This window comes from Symphodus melops, assembly GCF_947650265.1.
Source record: "Symphodus melops genome assembly, chromosome: 21".
Taxonomy (NCBI): domain Eukaryota; kingdom Metazoa; phylum Chordata; class Actinopteri; order Labriformes; family Labridae; genus Symphodus; species Symphodus melops.
Window position 1 is genome coordinate 12,678,243 of NC_136711.1, and position 15,801 is coordinate 12,694,043.

The 15,801-nt window shown below is 41.1% G+C and overlaps 1 protein-coding gene across 2 annotated transcripts in view; it reads left to right on the top strand.

Annotated features, from left to right (window-relative positions):
* LOC306817216 (supervillin-like) overlaps positions 1 to 15,801 on the top strand; it is a 262,812-nt gene that overhangs the window by 230,284 nt on the left and 16,727 nt on the right. For both annotated transcript variants that reach the window (XM_079333916.1, XM_079333917.1), the window contains 5 exons: positions 2,464 to 2,946; positions 7,902 to 7,936; positions 10,455 to 10,510; positions 13,752 to 13,849; positions 14,980 to 15,070. In XM_079333916.1, coding sequence (XP_079190042.1) covers positions 2,579 to 2,946; positions 7,902 to 7,936; positions 10,455 to 10,510; positions 13,752 to 13,849; positions 14,980 to 15,070 — 648 coding nt within the window. In that variant the 5' untranslated portion in view covers positions 2,464 to 2,578. The remainder of the gene's footprint in view (positions 1 to 2,463; positions 2,947 to 7,901; positions 7,937 to 10,454; positions 10,511 to 13,751; positions 13,850 to 14,979; positions 15,071 to 15,801) is intronic.

Below are 15,801 nucleotides of genomic sequence, written 5' to 3' on the forward strand. Positions count from 1 at the left end.
GTCTCCGTGGACTGGAGCTTTAGTGTACGGTTTAGCACTCCTTTTATAGGTAGTGACCTGGGTGAATTATGTAAGTACGTGCACGGTGCTGAAATCAACATCTGAACTCAGGATTGGTTTTGCCTTCATAAGGTAATTCACTGGCTTTGGAGTGCCTTCGGTGCAGAGATGTTCAGATAGCATTTATTTTTTTCAATGCAACGCCAACCCTGATACCCAGAGTCATGACCAATACAGGATACCCCTTTGACCCTTTATATTACTTACACCTGGAGCTTTTTTTTGTGTTATATGTGTGAGTATGGTGTCTCCCTGCCTGTACAGCTGTGAAAACGAATTTCCCCGCGGGGACAATAAACTAACTAACTTAACAACAGCAGTACAGATATGATAATTAGCCCAGTACACAGAAGGAATGCTCACTTTCAACACAAGCCAAGCTCACATGAGCTGCAGCTTTCCCTGTGGTCATTCCTTCCAAGCATCAGTGAAACACGGATCTCTAACATGAAAGTACTTTAACTTTTTTTTGATGATTTGTAGATAATGGTATGTAACAGATAATGATTATTTCTGCTTTATTTTACTTTGCTACTTAATCGTTTGCTACAGGCAGCTCTGAGCGCTAACTGTGTATAGGCTTTCGTTTTGAGAGACACGTCCATTTTTACAGGGTTTAGGGGGCTATTTAAATGTTATAAGGAAACTTATCTTTAAATGCTTGAAAATGTCAAACAACCCCTCTAACACTTTTCCTGACTAAGCTGTAGAGCTACGTAAGGTTTAACAGCCGAATAAGAAAAGTCTTGATAGTAGGACATTTTACTGCTACCACTTGATTATGCCTGCGTCTTTAATGGACCATTTGGTTTTCATACTATCCATTAAAAAGACTTTACTCTCACTGACAGGATTCTTGTCGCTTTAATAGAAGCAATTGTGCTGATTTGTTCATGCAACAAACAGATGGTGGGGTTTTTTATTGTTTTTACAGCATACATTTCCCAGAGTGACCGTGACTTGGACATCTCCAAGTTTATAATAAGGAGCAGACAACGTGTAATCATCCAGCAGAGTTACAGTTTGTGGTCAGACTACATTTCAATTCCCACAAGGGAGGCACTGTTGAGCCAAGTGCTTTATGCCAGGTGGACGAGGGATACAGGAGGTCAAGGTGAAGACACGCAACACACACTTGTGTCCCCAAATGTACACATGAATTTCCTGTGTACGATTTCAAAGGCATTTTTTCAAGGAGGTCCTGATAGTGGGCTGCTTTTAAAGCCCTGCACGTTTTCAGGGGTCAGACGTGGAGCACTAAACATTTGTTCAAGCGTGACATCATTACAGGAAAAGGTTCTCGTAGTCATCTCATTTATTCTACCTCATACCCGCATTTTTTTTCTTCTTCTTCTTTTTTACGCTAACATCGTACTGACGTTATCCAGATGCAACACTTTCTCTTACATCCCCTCCGACCTGCCTTACATTTGAGAACTCCTGTACCCAAGTCATGCAGTTTGAGGCGTACCATGGCGCTACTTTGAACCGTCCAAATGTATAACACCTCAGTTTTGTTTTTTTCCCCTACGCTGTCTTCTACCGAAACTCCAAAGTATCAAAAGCAGTTTTGCATTGTGGGAATTGTCTGGGGAAAAGCCCCTTTTCCTTGGATTGGAGCAATCAGAAAGCGTGCACGCTGCGTTACGTTAACTCATTTTGTCAGAGTGCAGTTTTCAAACCTCTCCTTCAGAGCCATGCATGGTTTTCCTCTCTGTGAATACTTAATGGAACCAAACGAGCTCAACTCCACGTCAATACATTAAACACACAAGACATCCAAAAGCAAAAAAAAAAGTTCTAAAAGATTTAAAGTCTTTACCATGGTAGAGGTGGAAAGTCGATGCTAAACAGATCAACATTCTCAGGGTCGCGTAAAGCTCCAGTCTGGTCCAGCATGCATTGCTGGAGAGGCTGTGTAAACTTGGATAGTTTGCCAAGTCCATCACAGGGCTAACACATTCACACTTGAGGGCAGTCATTGTGTTTGTAGTAAATACTGACTCATTATGAGGTGGGATAATGTTGAAGAGGTGATTATTCCAGGCTCAGAGCCTCAGTTATGTAAGGCCTAAAATTGGATGAAGATGTTATTTGATGTGTGATTCTCACTCTCGGTCGCTCTCCCTCTCTCTCCTCCCTCTTTCCAACTGGCTCCAAGTAAGCCGATGAAGTCGAGGTTATATGAGAGTCTCTCTGCGGTGGTCGGCGGTCTCTGAGCAGAGCTGGCTGACATCATTCTCACAGGGGGGTGATGGTGTTAGCCAGGGCAGGGCAGGGCTTGGCTTGGAGCTCTACAGCAGAGCCTGTTTGGACTGAAAGCTGAGTTGAGATTTACCTGCCGTGTGAAATTTTACTTCACGTTTATAAAACACTAATAGAGACTTCTTTTCTTGTGTGCAGCACTGGGATTACTTGGATGGACTGAGACGTTACTGTCAAGGGAGATCTACAAATCTGGATTAGGACAATCGAAAGTAGCAAGTCTGAATCTTCTTACCTGCATTGGATCTCCAAAATGGATGGACTTGACACTTTGCAGAGCTCGGCTCTAGAGACAAAAGCTGAGCGAATCGCTCGCTATAAGGCAGAAAGGAGGAGGGAGCTTGCAGAGCGCTATGGAAACACAGACGAATTCACCTCCAAATATGTCCGCAGGGACCGGAAAATTGACGAAACTTCCGAAACGGTATCTTCCGAAACAAAGGAAAAGGATAAAATCGATAAATACGACGACAATGGATCTGAGAAATCTTATACCAGGAGGGGCCTCAGGAATAAAGCAACAGAACCGGTGGACCACGCGGAGCCGGAGCAGGAAAAACTGGAGACTCACCACAGAGAGACAGAAGCTGTCACATCTATCAAGATTTCCTCAGACTTCAGGTGAGATATTCTGCTACTAAATAATGATCTCAGAAACTGAACATGTTCCAGTTGCATTATTTTCAAGATACATATTCAGATACTTGCATTATATTACAATTGCTCCTCCAATACTTACAAAAAAAAAAACAATCAGGTGGAAAAACTCAGATTGCTTGCATTTTGCTAGCTTTAGCGTAGCCTAAGAATGTTATTGTTTGTTAATGTGACAAGATACAGTTCCTGAAACAAGTAGATTCATGTGTATGGTATTCAATTAGTGCATAGATTGGCTTACACCCCAGGTCATATGTTGTAAAAGTATTGGTTTATATTGACATTAGTATCTATGTCAGAACTAGTATGCTAGCTAATGCATTCATTTGATGTAGTAACTTAGCCCCATCAACTAGCTATTGGTAAATTATAATGTGAAATTAAACAATAACAATGAAGCTGTGCTAACAAGAAATTAAGTTTGTCAAAGCTAGCAACATAGCAGCTAGCATTACCTCACCATTATTATTATGTATATCTTAATAATATGTTACCCTCCAGAACTAAAGTCTTAATATTTCGATAGAGATACAGGAACATCTTGAATTCTCAGAGTAAAATACAAAGTATGTGTTGGTTGCCTTTTTGTTTACCAGTCCTCGCTTTGTTCTGTGTGTTACATAAACAAGGCCAGAGACATGAAACCCAAATGTACCAAGGTGTCCTACAGCATCTCAGAAATAGGTCACTAAAAACCCTGTTTGTTTTGAAGAGATTGTGAGTGCTGTGACTGTGGAGTCATTCAGCTAATGTCCTCCTGACCTTCAAGGAGATCAGCTTAGACATGTAGCTAAATGTTCAGATCACCCCTGATTACTTTTTATCCAGTACAGTGGCTCCTTTCTGAAGCATTCTTTGATTTAAGGAAAATATGCAGTTCAGCTTTCGACAGTAGACACAGCTATTAGATTACTGTTAAAGGGCTAACTGACTCTTAATGAAGGGAGAGGAGACAACAAGTCGGCACATTTGCAGAAGACTGAGTGTTATCTCCAGTTTGAAGTAAACACGACTGCCTGCATTCCCAAAATTGGCCATGTGTGCAAAGCAAAGAGGACTGGCTCATTTATTTTGCCATGTTATGTTCTACACTAATGACTTGAGTGCAGCTTGTTTTTGGTTCGGCCTAAAGAAACATGGAGGAGCTAGAATGTTTGACGATACAGGACAATAACAAACCAGGAGTTGTCCGAACATTTTTGGAGTTAACTAGTTTGCTGTCAGGAGCGTTCATTGGACATAAATGGAGTAAAACATGACGAGTCGTGTGTCTGGAGCTGTTGTGAGCTGTAATCAAGCAGAGGATTTAACGCGTCCACATAGTCAGACTTGTCTGTTCTTGACAAAACAGCCTGAGGGAACAAGAGAGAGAGAGAGAAGAGCTAAGATGGACGGTGTGGAGATAAAGTCAGAGATTTTATCCCGCAGGGAGAGGTAGGATTATTGCACTCTGCCAAGTTTTAATGCCCTGCACTTAATGAAGCAAGGCATCTAGATAGCTGCAAGATGGCCAAATATGATCGGGAAAGGGCATGTGTTATGTTGTAATAGACTTGAATAAAAAAAACAGTGCGTGCAGCGTTGCATTCTTTAGCAAATCTTAGTGAATCAAGTGTTTTATGTGATAATCTCGCTAAATTTAATTTTAGTGAGAAGCGAGTTGTTCTCACAGTCTGGGCTTACCACAAGCAGAGAGACTATTCTGTTAACCCAGAGAAAAGTTATGCCTTACTCTTTAAAAAAAAAAAAAAAAAAAAAAAAAAGTAATTACAGAGCGCTCAAACTCAGGTTGATGTGTCCACATGCCTGTCCTTCATGGTAGCTATACTTTTGGCAGTTCTGTGTTGAGGTTTGTAATGTGTCAAAGTTCATTGTGAAGTTGTTTTTTTCCACAGGTGCGTGTATATTGCGACATGTAGATATTGGTCAATAGCCTGCGAGAGGAAAAATAAATTGTTTTTCTCCCCTTAAATTGGAGGGCATAATTGTAAATCCCTGCTCTTGCGTTCTCGTCACCTCTCTTTATTTGAAAGCATCGGAAGAGTAACTTTCTCGCATATTCATAGAGAATATCTCGATTCCTGATGTACTTGAACAAGCCCCAAGAATATTCACTGATCCGTCAAACCCGCGACGTGTGTGTGTGTGTGTGTGTGTGTGTGTGTGTGTGTGTGTGTGTGTGTGTGTGTGTGTGTGTGTGTGTGTGTGTGTGTGTGTGTGTGTGTGTGTGTGTGTGTGTGTGTGTGTGTGTGTGTGTGTGTGTGTGTGTGTGTGTGTGTGTGTGTGTGTGTGTGTGTGTGTGTGTGTGTGTGTGTGTGTGTGTGTGTGTGTGTCAGAAATAGCAACAAGGGCAGTGGAACTCAGCTGTTCCAGAGATAACAAGAACTGTCTGTCAACAGGTCTATCAGCAGCAGACAAGAATGCTTCCCTTCTAAAGTCCCAGTTGAAGGCGGACATTCTTCAGACGCTTCATTTTGACACTTAGAATGAACTGTCACTCCAAAATCATTGTTGAAAATTGTTGTTGTACAAAATGTGATCCTTTACCTAAGGGTTATTGAAGCAGTGGTTTTGTGTCACATTTTTAAGATCTCAGGTGTTAATAAAATATGTCGAAGTGTAATGTAGTCAAGGGAAAAACAAAAGTGAAAACACATGGCACATGTCAAGCCTTATAACAACTCAGCACTTTGTCATGTTGACCCTTTTACATGCATAATGAAGGAATAATGTCACCACTATTTAAAACAATTACATTCACTCGCACACAGCAAGTAACGTATAATTCAGCATGCAGCAGCCAGGGCTCAACCTACCTGTCTTCCAATTAGTGAACATCTGCCAGCACTCGAGGAGTTTGTTTACAAGTCAAACATCCGAGTGAATGCTCCTTTATTCGCGTATTTTGGGTTTGATGTTCAGGATGTTATTAACTGTGTGTAGTAAACGCCAGTAATTGTGCTTCTGGTAAATTATTGTAAACCAAGGGGATTAAAAAAAGGGAAAGACTGAACAGGATTTCAGCTAATTGTTGTTTACATGGCTCAACCATTACAGCTGAAATGTGAAAACGGAGCTTTCCCCCCCGAAGTTAAGCGCACAAATTAGAGACTTTGAAGCGAAATCTTTAAAATACGCCACAGTCATGATTATATCCTTTCTGTGCCGTAACTTGATCCTCTGAGTGTGACATAATTAAAAAGACGAAGAGTGAGGAGGTTTACTGTAAGTGTCGATTATTGACTCACATGCGAGTGTATCTTTTTAATTGTTGTTATACCTACATCAATTTGTGATCTTCAATCACTCCCCATGAAACTTTCCCATATTCAAACTCGCAATTCTTTATCCTGGCATATTAAGATTTCCCACTGATTCACAAAGCTTTACTGAGGCGTGCCAGACCAAGACTGACAAATCTTTCCGTGGTCGCAAAACCCATGCCCACAATTACTCATAATCATATACTGCTGTAAAAATGACTTGTTAAAAGTTCCTTGACTCAAAGTGACACCCATCTAAGAAAAAGTTAGACGGTCCAGAGTCCGGTCCAATATTTCTTTCTTTAGTTTCAGACTCTTCCTGCATTAGGAAGCTGCCACAGAAGTCATGAAGTAGATGGTAAGCAATGTTATAGTAATGGCTTTAAATACAGAATAGAAAAAAGAAACTACTGCCTATCGTCATACAGTATAAACTATTTCAAAACATGACACATCAGTGCTGGCAAAGTTACACTACAGGTAAGATTAAGCAACACAGTCAACACTATCAAAGTTTGTGGTCATCATGTTATCCACATTAAAGTTGTACCTATTATTTATTTGATAGAATATCCTGTAGTATCAACTTATTTTTAGTATGTATGCAGGGCTGTAGCTCCGGCTCTACTGCCTTGATGTAAACTAACAGTGGACGCAGGGCATGGCAGGGCAATTAAGAATTGAAAAAAAAAAGAAAAGAAAAAAAGACTTGATCGGAGCAATGTTCAATACAGGCATGTAGACGTTAATGTGCAGGAATAACTCAAAGCTGGTGGTGCTTGCACTGCTCATCTTAGCCACTCCGCAAACCAATTTGTCATTGTTTATCCACCGAGTGACGCATGTGCCACACATCAGAGGCTTTGTAACTAACCTCCAATTCCCTTATTGAATAATGTTGAACTGGTAGCATTAAATAGGCTACTTGCAATATGGTTTGGACGATGTTTAACCAACAGGGAAATTAGCTGCTCGTAACATCCCTACTCTAGCGCTCACTCGCTGACAGTGCTGCAGTTTTCATGGACCACAGCACAGCGCAGTGCAGTACAGTACAAAGATAGTCAGAAAAGGGTCTGACTTAATTTAGCTGCTGCCGAACAATCCCAAACCCTCAGATCAGAACAGCCTGGGGCAGTCTCCCCTCTTCAGTGACCTCTGATCCCTCCCAGATGTCCACCCGCGGTCTCTCTTTGTGCGTAAAAGCTCTCCCCTCCTCCTGTTACATCATCGTCGCTACCCCACAGGCAGCTGCTGTCCCCATCCATATTTAACGCCCATTACTTCGAGCTGAATGGACATCTTCAGACGCTGCACAGGCAGTGCTGTAATATCATTGCCAACATGGGACTGGAGGAGCAGCATGAGTAGATGTTGTTACATGCATATTAAAGGACGCACAGTAAGTCTCTTTATGCTCAAGCCGATGGGTCTGTTTGTAATTCTTAAAGTGCTCTTACTTAACATATTTGGATTTATTTTTCAGCCTAGCTTGCAAGCTGTGGTTGAGATTGACGAGTCATTCTGTGATCGCTCCAGGGATAGTGACCTCATTTGTCCGTCTCACTCTCTCTCTTTCTCTCTTCTCTCTCTCTCTCTCTCTCTCTCTCTCTCTCTCTCTCTCTCTCTCTCTCTCTCTCTCTCTCTCTCCTCCAGACTGATGGAAACTGATGACACAGAGGAGCCAAAGGGTAAGACGAAGCCTCCACTTTCACTGCGCTCACATCCTCTATTGTTCCACAAACTGTTTTATCCCTCAACTCATTCAAGCTCTCAAAATACTGAGCTCATTGCTGATGTCAGATCACCTACCTGGCTTAATAGACGTGAGCTGTTTGAATACTCTGCCACTGAGAAGGAGAGAAAGGAAAAACAGTCATGTTTTTATTAGAACTGATTGTTTTGCCTCAGGCTACGGTTTTATTTTTGGCACGTGTGGGGAAAGTTCTTGTTCAAAGAGCACAACTCCTCAGTCGGTGTGTGAATGAACTTTTTCAGCCACCTGCCTGTTTCTCTATTGCCTGCATGTATGTTTTTTGTCTGCTTATGTTTTTAGACATGGCTGTGTTGCTGTTTGCTTATTGCCTCTCCATCTTTATTTATTTTATTTAAAAAGGACAGTGCATATTAATGAACATATAAATGTAAATATGCCAGAATTAGCCAACGGCTGCAGGGACTGCAGATGGAAAGTAGCTGTTGGCTAATCTAGTTTGACTAGCTGTTGACTATCTAGTTTTTGTGTAGTGTGTGCATGTGTCAAAGTTCCAGACTTCAGACCATAACATAGAAAGAGGATATAAAGACCTCGAGGAAAAACAGAAGTCCTTTTATTCCAGTCATTTCAGAATATTGAAAGGAACTGTTCAACAATGAAAACAGACCTTTACCTTGAAAGGTAAGTGGGAATGTTTTTAATTCGAAGAGTCAAAGTCTTTTATTTTTCTAAAGCTGATAATAATTTAATCATAAGGAGAATAATTATTTTGTTGAGGTTAGACTCTAGACCAATTTCAGTCAGAAAAGTGACTAAAATGTACCGTTTTCCCTCCTTGACATTCCCCATGCACATGTGCACGACAAGAACTAAAAGTGTTTGATAGAGCGGGTGAATCCATGTGCAAATAAATCACAGGTGCAATCCCAACACTTATCAGTGTGTTTGACTTGTGTGCTTACTCACCTGCTGCCGAGGGTAGCAGGTGAGTGCAGGCTCCGGCTTCCTTTTAGTCAGTCTGGCTTTATCTGTAACGGTACATTTCAAACACAAAGAAAGAAACGAGACAAAAAAAAAGAGACTGATCCCTTGTCTTCCCTTCTTCAATCAATCTTCCACTGTCACCAGTAAACAGCTAAGAGTGCAAAGTTAGCTAGCAACCAATGGCCGAGGTCAAATCCTATAACGGCTGGTCTCATCCGGGGTCCCCTTCAACTATCAAATGAGGCAGTGATAACTTGTTTCAACTTTTTTTTCCCGTATTATAAATTATGAAGATTTGATTAACTCTACATCCTTTCCTTTATAATATGTATGTTTAAATTTGGCCTTTAAAAGGTCAACGGTCAATCCAATACGCTCTCAGCAGCTTTGACGGATGAAAAACACTTCTGGAAAAGTCACTAAACTCAAGTGGAGGTTTTTCCGTCTCTTGAGAATTTCTTTTTTTTTTTTTTTTTTTTTTCTTCCCCCTCCCTCGCTCCGTCTCTCACTCGGACGCCGGGTGGATAATGATGTAAGAAAGATTGGACCGGTGTCAAAGCTGAACGAGTGCAGCCTTGAGTGGAATCACCGTCTGTAGTGTTTCATCATCAGATCTAAATCAAGCTCAGTTCTGGACAGCAGGGGAGCTCGGACACATAAATCAAACGGAGCGTATTGGGCTCCAGTGTTTTTGTTTCCACGAGAAAAGGGGAGTTCGTCAGAGACAGGCCATTATTTGTAATGGTTTTGCTCCTTTGTTTTTTTTAAGGAGGGGAGATTTGTTGGCTTGAAATGTTAGATTATGGGGACTATAAAAAAGCATCAGGAGTGGGAGAAGTTTGCTGACTTTAGAAATCTGTGTTGTTGTGGAATATCATTAAATGTAATGGTTTCCTTTTGTTTCAGATTAGAAGATTATATTCTAAGGACTGTTTTTGATTAAACAACTCCCATGAATAAATGTTGTGTGTCTTGACACACACACACACACACACACACACACACACACACACACACACACACACACACACACTAACGATATAACTTCTTTTGAAGTCCATTATCTACCTAGAAACTCTTGACTCAGATTGTTTTTTACCTTCCCAACAGAGCCCTAAAGTCATTCAGGAGCGAGGACAAATATTACATTATTACGTTCTTTTTCTGATACATTACATTCTGAGATTTAATTGAAGCAATGATGAAGCCAATGAGAATGTGTCCCATCAGTGTACTTGTCTGCATTATTAAACTGTCGTTCCCTACATGACAAACTTCCACTACACCTGGAAAGAGGCTGATGTGTGTGTGTGTGAGTCTGTTTTTGTGTGCGTTTGTTTTTGTGTGCGGCAATTTATATCTGATAGAGAAAGCGTCCACAAACACCTCTCTATGTTCACAGTCAAACATGCGTTATGTCATTACCAAACACAATGTGTTTTTTTAAAGCATATTTCCTCGTACTGTGGTGAAAATGCTCCGGCATTGTGTTTGTCTGTTCCTTCCAGGTGAAGAGAAGTCTGAGGAACCAGTCGAGAAGACTTCCAAAACATCTCTTTCCGAGGTATGAAAAAACAATCCCAGGTACTCTGACACCACCTGACAAATCAGTGAAACGTCTTCAGGTTTAACAAGATTTTACTGCTGCAACAATACAGTAATCCCGTCGCATTTAGTAATTGCAGTTATGTTCCATGTTATGTTTGTGGACAATGCCAGTCTATGTTTAGCCAGCAGTGAGAGGTGGGTCAATATAAATGGAGTCTCATTTCTCTCAGTGGACAGACTGGTCTAGGAGGAGCTAGCTCAGCGCCATGTTGGAGGCCTTGACAAAAAAAAAAAAAAAAAAAAAAAGGACTAACAAAGCCCTTGAAGGCGAGCGGCCTTTAGAGTTCGAATCTGACCTGGGGCTCCTTTGCAGTTTATCGTTCCCCACTCTCTTTCTCGCTGTTTCTGATTGTCCACTGTCCTGTCTCTCTAAGGCACAAAAAGCCCCCTGAAAAATAAATGTTGTGATATAAAAAAGTTCCTCAAGGAAAGGACGGACTTGAACCACAGGCGCCCGCTGTCGAGGACTACGGCATCTGTACATGGGCTCTTCAAACTAACCACTTGGCCACTAGGATTCCTTCATACTATTCTCTGCTTTCCAGTTTGGTCTCTTCAACTCTTTTATTGATTCTGTGAAAATATCCAGTCACATGTAGCATTGATAATTAGGCAATTATAGCATAGGACGCTTTTGCTTCGTCTGCCATCTTTGATATGTCATAAAGATTAAGCACTTCTGAAGCATCCTTCTTCTCTGCGAGGGACACATTTTATGTCTTCATCGGCGTTTGTGTGAAAAGGTTTTATCAGGAGAGAAAAAAAACAGTCAAAGGAGATTTTGCCTGATTGACAGTTGTCTCTGCTGTCAACATCGATGCTTCTTGCCCTACTCACCTCAGCTCTATCCAGGCCTCCCCTCTTGGCTCAAACTTTACATTCCACAGTCCACAGCTCACTCTAAACTAAATCAAAGGCTTGAAACATGCATTTAACAGATGAATGATGTCACAGGTGCTCTATCTTAAATGTTTCAGCAGTTATTTACTCACTGTCTGTTCCAGTGCAGCTGGTGTACATTTTAACCCCTTTGGGAAGTTTTGCTCCATTAATAACAAATTGAGCTGTTTTAAATAACACTGAGCTGGACCTGCACCTGGATGCACACTTGGCCAAACTCATAGCTACACACACACGCCCACAAACACACAATTCATGGAGGTCTTAAAGCAGCGAGGGGGAAGAAATCCAGAGAGCTAAAAGATCCCTTCACGCACAGACACTTGATAATGTCCTGCATACTATGGGATGTGTGGCTAAAATGCCGAGATTAACACGCTTTCCCAGGCTGCTTGAGTATCGCAAGTGGTTCGGTTGCATTATTTGGAGGAAAAAAGCTGTTCTGACTTGGCCTTTACTGAGCAGGAACAGTGCCAAGGTTAGCCAAGTGAACCCAGATGGCAGCAAGTTTCTCCGACCGAAAAAACCTGCTAGGAAAACATTCAAGGCCGTCTCACAATCACACGACTGTCTTTTCTTCTCCCTCTGTCCTTTGTGTTGACCTAGATCTTTGTTAGTTCAAGATGTCTCGATTGAAAGTCATTGGCAATGACAGATCCCCCCCCTCTTGCTGTCATCACTTTTCCCTTATCACTCATTTCTCCTCCACAGTCCCTGCTGAGAGCTTGTGAGTCAGTGTCTCCAGCTGGAGAGAGGAGGTTACAGTATGTCTGCTTTGCAGCATGGAAGGAGGCAATAAAACGTTCCAACTTCTGGCTCTCCTTGTTTATATTTTGAATTTCTTAACAAAAATTCCTGAGTGTGTATAAAAAAAAAAGCTGTTTTGATCAATTCATGCTGGGAGGAAAATGAGTCCCTTCTTTGGGATCAGTCTGTGTGTAAGAGGTCTCTAATTGTGTAAGCCTTGGGATATAATTTTGTGGATAAAAGGGAGCGTTTGATTACCATTTCTCTGCTCACAGTCACAGCTGGAGATCCACTTATCTTCACTGGGTCACCTCAGGGCCCCGCTGAAGTGTTTACTGTCATGACGTCTGACACAGCTGCACAGATCACCCTGCGGGATGTTTGAAAAAAGACAAAAAAAATTGGACAAAAAGATAGAACTATATTTAAGTTACACGTTTATTTATAACTGAGTTAAATTGATATGGAAGTTGTGACAAGATCAGATATTTTCATATTTATAATTAACCAAAGTTAAAAATGTAGGTCTTTTTTAATCATCAGTTTTAATCATTAGTTGTCAAAGCGTATGTCTGGGATGTAGATGCTTTAGCGGATAGATCGCGCCACTTTTACCGAGGCTACAGTCCTCTACGTGGACGAGGTTCGAATCTGGCCTGTTGCACCTTTTCTGCTCGTCAATCCCCGCTTTCCCTCTCTCAGGTTTCCTACTCTATCTAATAAAGGCAAAAAGCCCCAAATTACATCTTCAAAAATATTTGGATATGGTAGAGATACAATCCCACATTCGCCTCTTCTTCATCTCTTTAATTTGTTGATGAGGATGTTTGTCTTCTATGAGCAGGATTTTTTAGTTCTATCATCTGAGAGTGAGACGTTTCTCTGCACTCACCTTTGTACCCAGGAGCAAATCGTGTGACATCACATGAATCCCTTTCTGATAGAAAACCCACACAGGATCAATGGGTAAACATGAAACATCCAATGGAACCTCAAACTAAGAATATACTTTCATACAAGTGTGCTTCTTCACAGAGTCCATGGCGCTCTATGATAAAAATAACCTGGTAATTAGGACATGAAGTGGAAAAAGGATTAAAGAAATGTTTTTATTCTAAGCAGAGTTTTTCCATATGCCATCTACTTTTTCTCGTGGGTATCTTGGAACTTTAAGATGGTAAAAAAAAAAAAATCAAAAATAAACCAAAATTCTCCCCTGAGAGCTTTTCTCTTAAATGTGGAAAATGTACCAGCAGTCCTTCTGTGTCTGTTTCCCGTTTCACAGTATGTACACAGGGTGTTCTCTTTACTTCAACACAATCACTCCCTCTGAAGTTGTTGTGATTACTCCCTCTGAGGAACTCAAGCAAGGGTTAACTGCTTTCCTTAAAGGTTTGGGTGGAGCCTTGTTCATTCATTGACTTCCCTTATCATGAATTGTTTGGTTTTTTTTCCGTCTTTCACAGCCGGTGTAGGGCTTCAGCAGAATTTCTGTCAGACGTAATCTAAACCCTTTTTCAGGTAACAGCTCCTTTTCTCTCAACCTTTAGGACCTGGAGGGGACTGAGGATGGAGGCAGCGGCCAACGAGCCAACGCCAGAGTGAAGTGTCAGCTGACGAGCAGTCAAGAAGAGGAATCCTCTGGCAGGTAGGAAGCTTCAAACTTCTTTTAAATCACAGCAGAGGCAGCTTGTCAAAGGACTGGTCACGATAGCAGAATCACTTTACAATGAAAACTGTGTAGGTTTTTACTTAAATGGTATATTGCATTATGCTCCAACACAAGCAGAAAAAAAAACAAGTTTAGCTGCAAAACAAAATGACACACACGTTGAACAGAGCACAGAGTTAATTATAGACCAATTCAAAGGTGTTTTTTTTAGTGATGTAAGCAGCTGCAGAGGTAAACCTGATAAACCTGCAGAGCTTCTATAATACCAAACAGTCATGCACACATACACACAAACACGGAGCCATGGTGATGCAAATCAGACTGAGTTTATTAGCCGCAGGAGTGCGAGCCAGACTGTACTTAGCACAGTAACTGTGGAGTGTGTGTGTGAGTAAAACACACAGAGCTTAAATAAAAACATTACACTAAGGAACTAACTCAAAGCAAAAGTGAATGTGTGTAGTCATCACAGCTTTCCAAAGGTTGAAGATTCAGATTACAGACTCGGTGATATTGAGGTGTTTGCTTTGGCGTGTTGGCAAACTCAACTTTGTTATCATCATGCTGGCTCAGACTTCTTCTGATTACAAATCAATGTTTATTGATTTGACAACGCCCTTTGTGTAAATCAGAGCAAAGACCGTCAAAGTTATTGTATCTCGTCAGGTGAGTGCTGTGTCTACTGAGTGGCACCGCTCTATTGACACGTGCACAAAAAGTCACCCATACAACTCAGATTTACCAAACAAACAATCAGAGAGATTTGTGGCTGCTTAGAGTGTTCTATACGTTTTCAGGGTCTGCTTTATGAAAGCGGCTTTATATACCAAACTCTCTAACTCTCTGCTTCTGTGTCCATTAACATCAGGTTATGCACATAAATACAGTATTGACTCACAACATGAAATACCAAGTTGTATCTCAATTAAAGAATTAGATGTCACAACATGGCAGACTGATAGGTACTACACATTGGTATGAAGTTCCTTTTGCAGCTAGCTCCTTCCTGCAGCCCCATCATGTCAAGACTAAACCAATTTACAATTTCTTTTTGGTTACTTATCTTCTTTTTTGTCATTGTTGTCGCTCTTTTTGCTTGATACCAGCGGAAGAAAAGAAATGGATGAGAAGGGGGCCTCAGAGGAACCTTCATGGAAGGAGCTTCATGAAAATGCTGCAGCTGTAGAGGAAGAGAAGGTCTGTATCTCCCCCCCACCTCACATTTTATACTTGAGTGTTTTCTAAAGATCTCATGCTACACAGTACAACTATAAAAGTATATTATGTAATATCACATGGTTTTCATAACCTATTCGGCTCAAATCTAAAAAGCACCCTCCCTGGATTGTATATGGAAAAACGATATTTTGACCACCACTGCAGCTCAGTTAAAAAAAAAAAAAAAAAAAAGAATTTTACCATCGAATGCGAGCCAATTCCAAAACTCTTACTCACTTTAACTTTGGCTCTGTTCACCTTCTGGATCTGGTTTTGCTTAGTTTGTGTTTTGAAGTTGATGTATCCATGTAATTCATGTCAGTCACTGATGTACAGTCATAATGCAAACACACACACACACACACACACACACACGCACAGTATGATTCTCCTGTGGATAAAATGTGATTACGTCAGTGTGTTCTTAAACTGATCCTTACATGTAATCACAGTGTGTGCATGTACTGTACACACGCCACACACACCCTGCTGTCTTTCATTTAAGGCGACCACCTGGTTAGCATTGAACTCTCACACACGACTGGTGTCACGGTGTGTTCCTTCCTTTATCCCCTCCTTAATCAAAACCCCCTTGTGACCTTTTTTACCTGTCAGCAGGAACATCTGCTGTTGTTCCAGCTCATGTTGAGTCATCTAAGAAAGAGCCTGTACTGTACAGACAAAAAAGAAAACAAAACCGTGTTTATATG